This window comes from Castor canadensis, chromosome 1 (genome assembly GCF_047511655.1).
Source record: "Castor canadensis chromosome 1, mCasCan1.hap1v2, whole genome shotgun sequence".
In the NCBI taxonomy this organism is placed as follows: Eukaryota; Metazoa; Chordata; class Mammalia; order Rodentia; family Castoridae; genus Castor; species Castor canadensis.
The window spans coordinates 78115602-78131703 of NC_133386.1; the positions used below are offsets into that span (position 1 = coordinate 78115602).

The following is a 16102-nucleotide window of genomic DNA, read 5'->3' on the forward strand; positions in this document are numbered from 1 at the left end:
AGAGTTCTAGTTGGTGTCTAATTTCCACTATTAACCTCCAGATATCTCCATCAACAATAATTGCTGTTATATTCTTTTCCATAAGATTATTCTGACTTCCCCTTTAGAAGATCTTTGTTAGTCAAAGAAATACTCCACAAGCACGAATTGAGTTCATGACCTGGTGATACAATTCTTGGGTTGTGTTTAAAAAAGTAGACCAGGGATTCTGGTGCAATTTAGCTGGATCCTTCCAGTTCAAGATCTCTCAAAAAACTGCGACCAAGATTTTGACCAAGGCTTCAGATATAGGAGGTTTCAGCCCATCATGGTGGGGAAGATGTGGCATAGCAGAACAGCTCATATTATGATGCCCAGGAAGCTGAGACTTTCACATTATAATTCTTATGTTTTGGTAGTACTGGGGTTTGTATTCTGGGTATTGCACTTGCTAGGCAGGTGCTCTGCCACGTGGGCCACAACTCGATCCCTTTTTGATTTAGTTATTTTTCAAGTGGATTCTCACATTTTTGTCTGGATGCAGTCCTCCTACCTATAGCCTCCTGTGTAGCTGGAACCACAGGTATGCACCATCATGCCCAGCTTAGTGGTTGAGATGGGAGTCTCACTTATTTTTTTTGCCTGGACTGGCCTCAAACTGTGATCCTTCCAATTTCTGACTCCCATGTAGCTGAGATTATGGGCATGATTCACTGTGCCCAGCCAGAATCTGTTTGATTTTAATATGTGTTCCTCTCTTGATATCCAGTGCTTTTATCTACTCTATTTCTGCCCAATATCCTATTTCCTCAGCCTAGCGGTAGATACAGCTTTTTCTCTTACCCTTTAAACTGGGTCCAGCATATTCTATATTTAAAAAAAATTTTTAAGCTGTTAAATTAAAACATAATCTGGTAATCTAAATAAATATGTTAAAGTGTCTGTTATTTCTAGAAATTTTGCTTACTGCCAATGGACTTCTGTAGGTATAGGAAAAACATAAGTGAGTATAAAATGTTAACTCTTTGACAGGTCACTACAGTATGTCTTCAGCTTGAGCCATCTTTCTCAAGTTTCATTATAATGATTTAATCAAGACCATATTAGGTACCCATTCTCTGTCAAGGCCTACGTGAAGCCTAGGCAATAATCAGAGCAAACAGTTTAAGATTCTGCTAATTAGATACTCTGAATCTAGAAGAAAAGACACACTTGTAACTAATTTCAACTTGTATTAAATCCTTTGATGAAGGTATTTGAAGACATTTAGCAAACCATTTACTTGCCAATTATAACATATTTTTAGTATCTAACTCTATATTACTGTTATCTGCTTATACCTTATCTTTTTCTATAAGTCATATTATATAACTTTAATGATGGAAGTTATATTAGTAAAGGATCAACTAAAGTTCCTATTTTAAAAGAATAGTAAATTAATTGTTCCTTTAAAAAAAGATAGTATAGCTATACCCCGAGTTAGCTCAACTACAAAGTTTAAGAGCACAATCCTAAGACTACCCTCAATTTTGATATCAACAGCAAGTTCAGCGGCATTTCCAAAAACCCCTTCATGTTTGACAATTTGCTAGAAGGATTCACAAAACTTACTAAAAGTGATTACACGTAAAAGATTCTATTAAAATCAGAGCATTCCATATGTGAAGCTTTTCTTCTGTCGGTGGAGTCCGGATATGTTATCCCCCTGGTATCAATATAGGATAGCAATGTTTACCCCAATTTCACAATTCTTACTGGGGCTCAAAAACCTAGATAGGGTTGATTGGTTGCCCGGGTGGTTGAACTCAATCCACAGATTAACTGATAACCACATGACCCAAAGTCTGTATCGTAGAGCACATGGTTAGTTTTTCTGGCATGGTTAGCTTCTATCCTGTGACTATCTGTTGTGGTTTCTAGGTTACTGTATATAATGTTTGGACTTTATCCAAAATGGTTTAATGCTCGTGAACCATATCACCAGAGTATGAAAATAATGCACAAAACATAAGAGTAAACACACAGAAAGGAAAATAGGTCTAAATTTTAATGTTATTTAAGTAGGATTAAGTTTAAGACTATGAGTGTGATCATTCAGACTAGTATAGTTCCTATGCTATATAAAGTGCTCTGACAGTATAAGAGTTGATAGTTTAACTTTGCATTTTTTGAAAAGAGCATGACTTCAAGATTCAAACCTGGTAAAAACTAGCACATAATGAGAATGCTAATTAGTCTCACATTTACTCATGTGCCCAGGTTCAACACTTATGAGCTGTGTAATCTTAAAAATGTTACTTATCTTATCTGTGCTATATATACATATATATATTACAGTGTTACTACGATTTATTATAGTTAGAATGCTTCGAGTTATGACTAGCATTTTGTTCTGTTTTTTTTTTAATTTTATTTTATTGTTTTTACATTTACTTACATGTGTATACATTATTTGGGCCCTCCTTGCCACCCCCCCAACTCCAGGCAGATTCTGTTCTGCCCTCTTGCTCTCCAATTTTGTTGAAGAAAAAACATATAAGATAAAACGAAAAGCATAGCATTTTTGCTAGCTTGAGATGAAGATAGCTATCCTTGTGTTGTTTCCATGCACATGTGTATTACAACTGAAACTGGTTTATCTCTACCTTCCTAGTCTCCTTCCCATAGTGGTTTCTGCCAGTTTAAGATTACTGTATTTACTCCTATACTGTGAGCATATCAACTACATTCAAGTTTTTGGTTTCCTTCCTTTTCCCTATTTCTCCCATGCACAGTCTCCCATTAGTGTGTGACCCATGTCCAACAATATTACTGCATTTGTTTTAGGTCTATAATCCACATATGCGGGACATGGATTTTTGGCCTCTGATCCCGACTAACTTTGCTTAAGATGATGTTCTCCAGTTCTGTCCATTTTCCTGACAATGACAAAATTTCATTCTTTTTTGTTTGAATTTCATTTTTCTTTATTTGGCTGAATAAAATTCCATTGTGTATAAATACCACATTTTCTTAATCCATTTATCAGCAGTAGGGCATCTTGGCTGTTTCTATAGCTTTGCTATTGTGAATAGTGCTACAATAAACATGGGTATGCAGGTGCCTTTGTAATAACCTGAGTCACATTCCTTTGGGTATATCCCTAGGAGTGTCATTGTTGGATCATATGGCAAATCTATGTTTAGTTTTAAAAGAAGCTTCTGTATTGTTTTCCATAGTGGTTATACTAGTTTATATTCCCACCAGCAGTGGGTGAGAGTTCCTTTTTCCCCGTATCCTCGCCAATACTTGTTGTTTGTGGTGTTGTTGATGGTAGCAATTCTAACAGGAGTGAGGTGGAATCTTAGTGTGGTTTTGATTTTCATTTCCTTTATGGCTAGGGATGGTGAGCATTTTTTCATGTGTTTCTTGACCACTTGGACTTCTTCCTTTGAAAAAGCTCCGTTTAGTTCAGTTGCCCATTTCTTTATTGGCTCATTGATTTTGGGGGAGTTTAGTTTTTTTGAGCTCCCTGTATATTCTGGTTATTGGTCCTTTGTCTGATGTATAGCTAGCAAATATTTTCTCCCATTCTGTGGGTGGTCTCTTCAATTTAGAGACCATTTCTTTTGTTGTACAGAAGCTTTTTAATTTTATGTAGTCCCATTTGTCAATCTTTTCTCTTAGTTGCTGAGCCACTTGAGTTCTACTAAGGAAGTCCTTGCCTATACCTATTGCTTCCAGTATATTCCTTGCTCTTTCCTGTACTAGCTTCAAGGTTGTAGGTCTGATTATTAAGGTCCTTAATCTACTTTGAGTTGATACTAGTACAGGGTGACAGGCATGGATCTAGTTTCAGTTTTCTGTGGATAGATAACCACTTTTCCTAGCAACATTTGTTGAAGAGGCTATGACTGGCATTTTGTTAGCATTTAGGAAATATCAGTGTATGTGGATATAGATGTAGAAACAAAACAGTATTGACAAATTGATTCTTACAGAATATTTTAATGTCAAACTAGTCAAACTATTAGCTGTACCATAATGGTGACATATTGTAAGTGTTCCTTTTAATCTCAGAACATCCGTGAATTTCTATCCAGTTTTACACTTCATAACAAAAAATATGAAAGTCTTCTGGTAAAACCACTTAGTTTTTTATCTAGAATAACCTAACAAACTGGGATGAAAGCTAGGTGCTTTGTAAATGTAAACTGCAAACTTTTTTCTCTTTTATCATGAATACCTGTATTGAGTAACAATGAAAATAGAAAAGGAATTAGTCCTTACTTGATACAAGTTATACTTGATTGACTAGTTTTAAATCTCTGCAGCTTTTAATCAAAGGAAATTTAAAGAACAAAGACACTGAAACTGAGCCAGCCACAGAGGTGCTTAGTTAAAACATACTTTTATTCAAGCCAAGCATGGTGGTTACATGCCTGTAGTCCCACTGCTCAGATGGGTGAGGATGAAGGGACAGTGGAGCCCAGGACTTCAAGGCCAGTCTGGGGAACATAAGGAAAACTCATGTGAAAAACCCAAAAGCTCTTATTGTTTAAGTTAGTAATGATAAGCATTGAGTTCATGAGGTGTTCGTATTTTTATATCATCTTTCATTTCATCTATTATTTCACAGTCCACATTTTTCATAAAATTTGTCAGTTTTCCCTGTATAAATTGTCAATATCTAGCTCTGCTATTGGAACAAAAATAATGTGAGTAGATGTTCCTTGTATCCCTTGCATATTTGCCTGGGCATTATTCAATCTTAATGAACTGCCTTATAGTTTTCTGGTATGTTAGTTAGGACTGTCTTAAAGTAACATATACTGGATAGCTTAAACAACAGAAATTTAAATTTTCTCAGTTCTGGAGGCTAGAAATCTAGATCAGAGTATTGTCAGGCTTGGTTTCTTCTAGTGTTTTTCTTCTTGACTTGTAGATGACCATCTTCCTCTGGTGTTTTCACATGACTTTTCTTCTGTGTTTGTCTGTGTCCTGATTTCCTCTTATTAGGACACTGTTCATAATTGGATTAAGGCCATCTCTAATGATTAATCTCATTTAAGTTAATTACTCTTTATTTTATCTCCAAATATAGTCACATTCTGAGGTACTAGGATGTTAGGGCTTCAACATATGAATTTTCAGGAGGACATAATTTGGCCCATACACATGGCAGTATGAGAAGGAGAACATTGTCACTGTATAGTTATTCTTTGTTTGTTAAACCATTCCTCCAGGTCTTGGATTTTCTGTTTTTATGTTTTATCTGTCATTATTTGATGTGCAGAGTATATCTAACTCTACATTTCTTACTGAGACTTGAACTTGCAAAGTTGAAGAGTGACTTTTCCGTTTAGAGATTTCCGTCTTGTATTCCTTAAAGTAAACTTTATTGTTGGCATGAACCATTGTAGAGAAATTGAATGAAATAAAAACCTTAGAGATAGTCCATCAAATGTGTCTGCCATATATCTTCCATATTCTTTACAGAAGTTGGTGTGCACACTGAGATGTGTCCTGTATTAGTTTTCTGCTACTGCCATCATAATTACTATGAACTTAATGACTTAAAACAATATAAATATATTCTCTTACACTTGTCTAGGTCACAAGTCTGATACCCAATGCTAAAGTCTTAAAAGGTATCAGTAGGGCTATATTACATTTCTTTGCCTTTTGATGGCTTCTACGCTGTTTGGTTCATGAAACTATCCATTTTTAAAGCCAGCATGTAGTATCATCTCTCAGACCCTGCTTCCATCATGCAGCTCTTTGTTTTCATCCAGGAAAGTTTTTCTACTTTCCAGGACTCACCCTCCATCATATCTGCATATGTCACAAATGTCTCTTTTGGCACATATAGTAACATATTCATAAATTATGGAGATTTGGATATAGACATCTTTGGCGAGTGGTGGTAGGATCATTATTCTGCCTACCACATGGTCCCGATTAGAATATTGTCATCTCTTCCTCAGATCTCCGTCATTCTTAGCATATTGTGGAGATTGTTTGCCACTTCAGGCAAGTGATACTGTGTTGAGTGAGTACTGATGATTATAGTAAAGCCAGGCAGAGAAGAAAATACTTCAGGTCCCAGGCTTTGGGTTTGAAATATCATGTGCTTGATTTTTGGCATTCTACTGTTACCTCACTTTCTCTAAATTAGAAAGTTTGTCACCTAATCTATGGATTTTATGAAAAATTTACCTAATCTAGCAAGGCTCCAATGGCTTATTCTTGTAATCCTAACTACTTGGGATGCTGAGATCGGGAGGATCGTGGTTCGAAGCCATCCTGCACAAATAGTTTGAGAGACCCCCACCTCCAAAATAACCACAGAGAAATGGACTGGAGATGTGGCTCATGTTGTAGAGTGCCTGCTGTGCAAGTGTGAACCCCACTCCCACCGAAACAACAACAAGAAAATTATTCTCTGAAACACTACATTAATGCTTTGAGAAGGAGAATTGGGTCTTTATTTGGTTTAATTTATAAGCTCTGTAACTTCCAGGACTTTTTGAGTTTTGTGATGTGTTTTAGAAATATCCATTATACACCAAAATAGGAAAAAAGAATGACACAGACAGGAAATAGTAGAAAGTAAAAGAATAGTTTTATTTCAACTGAATAAAAGTTTGAAATGAGTGCTTCTCAATATATGTTCCATGGACCAATTCTTTCAGAATTATCTGGGTTGGGTGCTAAGAGTGCAAAGTTGTGTACATTTCTAGCACTTTTTAACAATCATTCTGGCTCATACAGATGCTGACATTTTAGAAGTATGCTTTAGATACTTGACTAAGTGCAATGGTGACTATATTTACTGTTATTGTTGATGCAAGCCAGCAAAACAGCAAAAATTGTATATTCTTTACGTATGGAATCTGTTGTTTCATTTGAAAAATGCTAAAAAAGAAAACTATTTCCATTATAAGTAAAACTTAAAAATAAATGCTAAAATGAATCCTATTCATATCATGGCAGGCAAAGTTATATAATGTTCCTTAATATTTAAGAAAACTTTCAAGTCAGTAAGAAAAAGTCAAATATCCAATATACAAATTGCCTAAGGTCATGTGGTCATAGATAATATACAAATGAAGACGTAAAACTGGTCAATAAACTTACGGAAAATGTTCAACATAAGCTCTGTGGCGACATTGCATAGTAAGGTGACTATAGATAACAGTTATATAATATTTATATATACACTTTAATATTATCTGCCCAAATAAAGAAAAGGACCTAGAAAATATGTATCAAGTTACTAATGATGGGTAATTCTGAATGAGTATAGGTTATTGATATTCTCTGTTTTTAATTGACTTCATTTTTCAGTGTTCTTAAACATTTCTGATAGACAAACATTGCTTTTGTCAACGACCCCTGTATATGCTGTGCAAGTACTCTAGCATTTGAGCTATACTCCCAGGCCTTTTGTTTGCACTTTGTTTTGAGATAGGGATTAGCTAGCTACCTTTGCCTGGGCTGGCCTCAGTGATCCTTCTGACTCTGTCTCCTGACTAGCTAAGAGGTGTGGGCTGCCATGCCCAACCAAGAAATGTTCCTTAATTTCAAACTGGAAAGGTAGCAATGTGAAAAACAAGAACAAAGAGAGTTAATGACCACTAGTATTAGCTTGAAATAAATGAATGCTTCAAGTATAAATCTTTGGGGGTTCAGAATTGAGATGGTGTTAACAAGATTATTAGTGTACTCATCAATATATACCCCCCTTCTTTTTTGTGCTGTCTTGTTTTTCCATATGCTTTGTTCTGATTTTTTTCTTTGTCTCATGATTGTCAGTCTTTGTAAATCTTCAGTGACAACACATGTATATAGTGTGATACCTAATGCTAAAGAAGATCAAACCCTTTAAAGAGCTTACTTAACACTAAGTCTTTAATTTATTCTACAACAAAAGATCTATTGAGCCTGGCCACAAGAAGTTTTTCTTCCTTTCTTTTTTAAATTAGTATATATTAATTGTACAAAAGGGTTTCATTTTGATATTTCCATACATGCATATAATATACTTTGATCAAATTCACTTCCTCCATTACTTTGTTATCCCTCACATACCCCCCCTTTTTAAAACAATTTTAATGCATTTCATTATTCTATTTTCATACATGCATATAAAATGCTTTGATTATATTCACCCCCAATCACGCTTTCCTTTTGCTCTCTCTGTTCCTGCTGGGTCCCCCCCAAACACTCCCCATTTTACATTCATGTCATTTGGGGGATTTGGAGATCTAGATTCTTCATATAAAAGAAAGTGTGATATTTGTCTTCCTGAGTCTGACCTATTTTGCCTAACATGATGATCTCTAGTTTCATCCCTTTTCCTGCAGACAACATTTTTCACTCTTTTGAATGAAATACTCCACCATACTTTCTTTATCCATTCATTGCTTGATTGGCACGTAGGCTGATTCCATAGCTTTGCTTTTGTGAGTAGTGCTGCTATAAACATGAGTGTGTAAGTATCTGTAGTGAATGCTGACTTCTGTTCCTTTGAATATTTACCCAGGAATGGTGGTCCATGACTCAATTGTTAAAGTAACTTAGCATGTGTGAGGCCCTGGGTTCATTGCCTACTATTGCAAAAAAAAAAAGGTTTTAATTTAGTGAATTAATATCACTTCCTTTTGTGTGCAAGGCTACTTGGTCTGAAGAGCCATTATAAAAATTGAGTGATCTTATTAAATTGCTTTTTGTATAAAATTTTTGGTCAGCCAAATCTCTAAGAATTTTCCAAGTCTTGTTTTAGTTTTTAAAAATAAAGGTATGAAAATTTGAAAAAAATAGTAATTTTTGATAGGGACATTATTATGATTGGAAGAATTTTATAGTTTTCTGATTTCATTCAAAAGCTCTGTCTTCATAAATCTTTGTAATTGTCTCTATGTTGTGATTAGACTTTGTTGTGGTATGTACTTTAATTATTAGCATGGCGAAGAATGGGAGAAAAGAGAAGGGGAGCCATGAAACATTTTTTTCTCAACTGTGTTCTTTCTCTAAGTCACATTTTAGAAGTCTAAATATATTCCAGGCATGGAGAAAGTTTTTTAATTTGACAGCCCTTAGTAGCACATTGGTATTTCAACCTCAGATGCTCATAAGCCTGCCAATAGGTTGTTTAAAAACTTTTTATGCTTTGAGAAATAGCTAGACTTTACAACACTTGGTTTTAGATTTTATATTTTATCTAAAATACATTTATGTGATTTAACATACTAACTTCCAGCTAGCCAGAGAGCCGTAACTCCTTGTTAGGTAGTATATTGCAAGTATGATGTATTGACCAAACAAAGAGAATTTCACTATGAAAAGAGTGCTATTAATAATTACACTAGGACTACAGGTGTGAACTTGGCTATAATTCTATTGGCCTTAAGTAATCCTTGCTTCAGGTGATTCAAATAGTCTAACCTTCTTAACAACATCACCACACCTACAAAAACATAGTTATATGCAACAAACACACTCAGTGACTTAAAACAATTATTGTGTTATTAATGCTTATAATCCTATGGGGTTGATAATTTGGACTGGATGGACAGGAAAACTGGAATATGCAGAAGAACAGTACCTTTCTCCATAGAGTCTCATTCTTCACAATTTATTTATGTTCCACGTGCAAAATATGTTCATTTTGGCTATGCATTGTGGTTCATGCCTATAATCTTAGCTATCTGGGAGGCATAGGTGGGATTATTGTAGTCTGAGGCCAGCCTGAGCAAAAAGTCTGAGACCCCATCTGAAAAAATAACTGAAGCAAAAAGGACTGGGAGAGTGGCTCAAGTGGTAGTAGAGTATGTGAAGCTCCTGAGTTTAAACTTCAGTATATTTCCAAAGTGTGTGTGTGTGTGTGTGTGTGTGTGTGTGTGTGTGTGTGTGTGTGTGTGTGTTTGTATGAGCTCATTTGCATCCTGGGATTCTAAAAATTTCATCCCAATAGTAGTAATATGTCCAGAGTTCAGGGTGATGCCATCTAAATAAAATTTAGACACATAAGGCTTCTTGGATTTTGCTTCTTAGTCTGGCTCTTCTTACGTGTTTCCAATGCCAAATATACAATGCTGAATCAGTAACAGAATAACTACACTTAACATTCCTAGTCAACATGGGAGGAATAGGAATCATAAGGCTCTGAATGGTCACAGCCATTCTGAATTCCCATTGTATCCTTGTTATCAGGCCACCCACTTGGGAGGTAAGAAATAGTTTGTGTAGGACCCAGGCCTGTTTCCTCAGAGTGGCTATTGTAGCTCAAATGGTTTGTTTAGTAACTGAATGACTTTCTCAGCCTACTTCCTGCCTACTGACAGTTGAAGACCCATAGTAGGATTTTCAGTTTGAAGTGTCTCTGACCTAATTAATTCAACTTAGTGTAGCACTCTCAAAAACTTTTTAGGCCTTCAGTGTATTACAATTATAGTCTACTCTGTTGGACAAAGACCCATTTCACAGTTCATTAAGTCTACTTCTACAGATCATGGTAGTCTACTAGTAACTTCATGTTTAGGAATGCTATTATAAATGGAGCCTGTATATTTTATTTCATTTTCAACTGTCCATTGCAAGTATATACAGATATAGTTGTTTTGTGTATATTATATTGTTCTTATATCCTGTGGTTGTGTTAAATTCCCATATATTTCATACTTTTTTGTAGATTGCCTAGTATTTTCTACATACTTGTGTATACAAATAAAAGCAAACAAATCAAAATAGTTTTGGTTCCTTCCTTTCCAGTATATAGTCCTTTCTTTTTCTTGCTTTGGGGCTGGGATGTAGCTCGGTGGTACAGTGCTTGCCTAGCATGCGCGAGGCCCTGGGTTCCATCCCAGCTCCAAAAAAGAAAAGACAAAAAAAAAAAAAAAAAAAAAAAAGAAAAGACCTCTCCCCTTTTTCTTGCTTTGTTTTAGTAGAGTCTGTAGTACTGGTGAGAAAAGATACAGTTGATTTTCCCCTTTCCTGCAGGGAATAGTATTTAGCCATGCATTATTAAATGTGCTGATAATGGTGGTTTTATAGATGCCCTTTATGAGCCGATTATGTTCCTTTTTGTTCCTAGTTTGCTGAGAACTTATGTTATGCATGGGTGCATTTTACTATATATAAATTATACCTTAGTTTAAAGTTTGATTTATTAAAATAATATTAAGTATTATAAAATGTGAGTAGAGCAATGCTGTCTCAGATATATGAGTTTAAGAAACAACTTAAAATGTGGAAAGTTTTAAATGTTAAAAAAAAAACGTAGTCAAGCCTAAAAATTTTCTTTTTAAAGTCAGCCAGCTATCATATTAAAGGTATAATGAAAATGCAGTTTGAAGATTTTGCTTTTGGAAATGGAAAATAAATCTAAGAAAACAATCACTATCTTTCCATTTCCTTTTCCCTGGAATAACTCAGATATTTTTTGATATAGTTGTATATATTATGTCTATATAAGAAGTATAAGTAACCTCTACATTTATATGACATTAAGTAATAATTGTGGGTTAACTGTGAATCTGTGTGGCAAGATTTTATTTTTATTTCTGTACCTTTTATATAGATAAAGAAACAGGCTCAGGGAGAGTACATGACTTGCTTATAATATTTCTATTTATGGCAAATGCTTTTTTTAAACAATAGGAGTTACTTAAAGATCCATTGTACATTGGACTACGGCAGAGAAGAGTGAGAGGTCCAGAATATGATGGCTTTTTGGATGAATTCATGGATGCAGTTTCTTCCAAGTATGTATAATCTTTGTCTGTATATGAGCTGAATTTCAAAGACCTGAAGATAAGCTAGCGTAATTATTAAGAACTCCAAGTGTGATTCAGTATGGTTTAATAGTGAGAAGCTATTTGAATGAAAAAAAGAATATTATGAATGTATGTATCTCTCCTGTCTGCCTGTCTGTCTATGTAGCTTATCTATCCACTTCTAACTCTTACTGGCCAAATGGCAATGTCATGCATCTATCCCCGTTGTTACCTCTGAAGATACTTTTTTTCTTAAAAGAATTTCTAAAAATTCTTGTGGCTATTGAGATGCATGATTATTGGAAATGAGGCAGTGACAATATATGTAAAAAAAAAGAAGCCAGAAAACATTTTTGGGCAGTCTGTCCTTTTAAATATTTATTTATTTATTTATTGCAGTACCAGGGTTTGAACTGGGACCTTGTTGCTTGCTAGGCAGACTCTCTACCACTTGAGCCATGACCCCAGCCCTTTGTTGCTTTAATTATTTTTTCCAATGGGGTCTTGCATCTTTGCCCAGGGATAGCCTTGGGCTCTAATCCTCCAATCTACAGCCACCTGCATAGTTGGAATTATAGATATGAACCACCATTCCTGGCTTGTTTGTTGAGATGGGGGTCTCACTAACTTGTTGCTCAGACTGGCCTCTAACTGTGGTCCTGTCCTTTGCTTCCCAAGTAGTTGGGATTACAGGCATGAGCCACCACACCTAGCCCATTTGATTTTGTTTTTGATGGTATGTTTTGAATTGTAGCCTTGTTAGTTATCTATTTTATCTCTAGGAATACAATATTCTGTTAACTTTCAGTAACTCTGTAAGTCAGCATTAAACACTCTCTCTCTCTGTGTCCCCGCCCCCTGCCAGTCTTATCATAATTACATCCATCTGGTAGTTAAGTTTCTTCACCTGTTCCTGTCATCCTCATTGCTTCTCATTTAGCCTAGTGACCTTTTCTTGTTTTCATCCTGGTGTCCAGAGGATAGCTATCACTAAACTTTCTCATAATGTTGGCAGTTTCTCAGTAGCATATTCCTTATAACTTTGTTGAATAGTATGTCTTTTGGTCTTTCCAGTGGAACATAATCATCTGATGGTTTTCTGGCCTTATATAATATGTATGTTCTAGAATGACCACTTTTCTGAGCCTTGTAATCCCCTCTTCTGTTATCTGCCCCAGCATTTATTATATTTCAACCACATTTAATATGAGCCATTAGTTTGTCCACATCTCAAGAGCCATCCTCATAGTGAGTTTGTACCAGTTCCTAGGATTATTGCTAGTTAAATCTTACATCTCATTAAATTGTGCATTTTCTTTGAATATTTCCATTTCTAGTAAAATGAGACTAACCAGTGAGAAAAAAATTTTGCATCTCAGGAGAGTACCTGAAAACCAGCAAGCTTTCCATTTTCTTAAAATTCCAGTCTCCTTGATTAAATAGTCTCAGAATTTAATCTTGTATGTTTTTTCTTGGATAATACAAACTGTTCATATCTTGCAGTTCCTTTGATTCACACACACACGCATACACACACACGTATGTATACATGTTCAGTTTTCTTTATTGACCTTCATATGTCCCATTTGGGTCTTACTGTGTTATAACCCTGATTATAGACTAGGAGTTTGAAGGGGAGACAGGGGTAAACAGGCACATACTGTCTTATAGGGGAGAAGTCTCTATCATCTTCAATCCCAGAAAGAAGAAGAGCACTTTTGTGGGGTCCAAAAATTCTGGGGAATGTGGGGATTAAAGATTTTGGGACCATCAAACCAGGTATCCCATCTTATGTAGTAGAATCCCATTCGTTCCAGTAGGATTCTGACTTAGCAGATATGCCTTGCTTAAGAGTTTTAGAGCTAAACTACTCTGATGGTTTAGCCCTGTTCCTAGTCATCAACTGCTGCTTCTCAGGAACTACAGGATCTGAAAGTATTCTTGTATCTACAAGAGAATCCCCCTGGCTTCTATGTTGTCAATTACCTGCCCTCACCTTTTGTGGTATTTTTCTATTGTCCTTTTAGTTATAATTTCTCCAAACATCTGAAAAATCATTCTAGCTAACATGTTCTCTCCCACTAATATACCATTCCAACTCATCCCTGATGAAAATCTAACAGTTGGACTGCTACCTTGTACAAGGTGTTCTCTGTGGTCTGTTTACCACCAGTGAAGGGATCCTTATTCCCAGCCTGGCAGTGAGTGATCCAGCTCCAAAGCCCCATTTTATCACTTGCTTTCTGAAACCACTCCTGGTACTAACTCTTGGCCACAGACTAGGTTACCTGGAAGGCATATTGTGAAATGAAGCATAAGTGTTCAAGGGGTTTGTAAGAAATTCCCTTGAAATCAATGGCCATGGAACTTCAAAGGGAGGAGTTGAGCTGCAGGGCCTGCAAAATGACATCATCCAATGACCCCATGTGGAACTGTGAGTTAAATTGGCTCTTCACAGCTGTCACCATTTGGTCTGAGATGGCCAGGCCTTTATATTTTTGCATTAGTTAGTGATTGGATGTGGGTCAGCCTGGGAAAGACCTGGTGAGTGGTGATCTACAACTGAGGCAATCCCTGTGACAACAGTAATGTCTGAGTGTCATTTCACAGTATTTGGTGCAATGACTGAATTCAGGAAGAATTGATTAACCATCCTGGATGTTAATTAGTGTCTCCAGTAGAGGACCACAGATCCGCATCTCTAATACTTGCCTGTGCGATAGCTTTATCACTTGGACCTAGTATATAGGCTACAAAAATAATTTAGAATAAGAATATAGGTAAAGAAAATTTTTGTTGCCCAAATTGTTCACTGAGCATTTTAGTGGCAGAATTTTCTTCCCTTTTTTCCAGAGTAGCATACACACATCATTGACTGTTCTTTCATACTTTCCTTACCTTTTTCCTTTTCATTCTCCTGACCTCTAAGTTCTTGGGCTTGTGAGTTTGAAACTTCTTTAAGCTATGTATCCCTGTTTCTTTGGTGATCTCATTTAGTCATATGTCTTTATATTTGTGACTACCAAATCTTTATTTGTGAGTACTTCTTCTCTGAATTCCAGAGTCATATACTCAGCCTCCTCCTTGACATTTCCACTTATCTATAATAGGCTTATATGTAATATATAACATGTTCAAAATTGGACTCCTGATCTACTATCCACCCCCCAACCCTGCTTCTCCTGAAGCTTTTCCATCTCAGTAAATGGCAACCCATTCTTCCTATTCCTGAGACTTAAAATGTTGGAGCTACCACTCTATACCCAGGCTACCTACAAAGTTTCTTGGCTTTAACTTCTAAATATGTCCAGGATCTCACTGTGTTTCACTGTCTCTATTATTATTTTCCTTATCTAAATTTGTCTTCCCTGGATTATTATAATAATCTGTCTTCAGTTTTCTCCTTGTTGTTCTTTAATCTGTTCTTAACACAGACACTAAAATGATTGTCAAGCAATTTCTCTGCTCAAAGCCATACAAAAACTTTTCATTTAATTCAGAATGAAATCAGGTACTTGTAATAACATAAAAGTTCATCTGACAGCTTGATAGTTTTGTGACTTTACTATTTTTTCTCTTGCCTTCTTTTTTCAATTTTAAGAAATTTTAATTTTTTCCCTTTATTATTGTGCTGGGTGGGGGTACATTGTGGCACTTACAAGATTCTTATAATATATCAAATATATCATACTTGCATTCACTCTCCTTTATCTCTCCCCACCAGCTCCCCCTTGCCTTATTCTAGAATAGTTTCAGCAGGTATCATTTTTGCATTTACCTACATGCGTACACATTTTTTGCACTGTATTCACCCTCCTACCCCCTTTCCATGCCACCTCCCCACTCCCACTAGGACCAACCCTACTCCTCTGGGAAAAACTTGTTCTTGCCGCCTTTATTCTGGCCTGCGTGCTATTTTTCTAATAATGTATTTTGAATTACCATCTACTTGGAATTCTCACCATCCATCCCTCCCTCTGCCTAATTTTCCAGTAGACTAATGCTCTCATTTTCTTTGAAAATTTTCACAAATTTCTCTTTCTCAGAGAGGCCTACCTTGATCAGTCAGTCTATTCAAAATTTACCCCCAACTAGTTTTCTTTATTCTCGGATTTATCAATGTCTGGTGTATTTATATTCAATTATTTGTGTTCTATGTACATACATATACTGAGAGACCAGAGAACCTTCTCTTGTCTTTTCTGCCATATCCCCCATTTCTAAAGCACCATTACTCAATAAATATTTGTTAGATGAATGATAGGATTTGATTAGTTTGTTTATATAGCTTAACATGAAAAGCATGAATGGAAGAACTGTTGTATATTAAAGAATTCCTTCTTTTCAGGTGATTTAATTTCAGG

The 16102-nt window shown here is 35.8% G+C and overlaps 1 protein-coding gene across 1 annotated transcript in view; it reads left to right on the forward strand.

The window, feature by feature from the left end:
- Positions 1–16102, forward strand: part of Me1 (malic enzyme 1) — a 177720-nt gene that overhangs the window by 69336 nt on the left and 92282 nt on the right. Inside the window, exon 6 of the mRNA XM_074078882.1 lies at positions 11623–11726. Within this exon, the coding sequence (XP_073934983.1) occupies positions 11623–11726 (104 nt within the window). The remainder of the gene's footprint in view (positions 1–11622; positions 11727–16102) is intronic.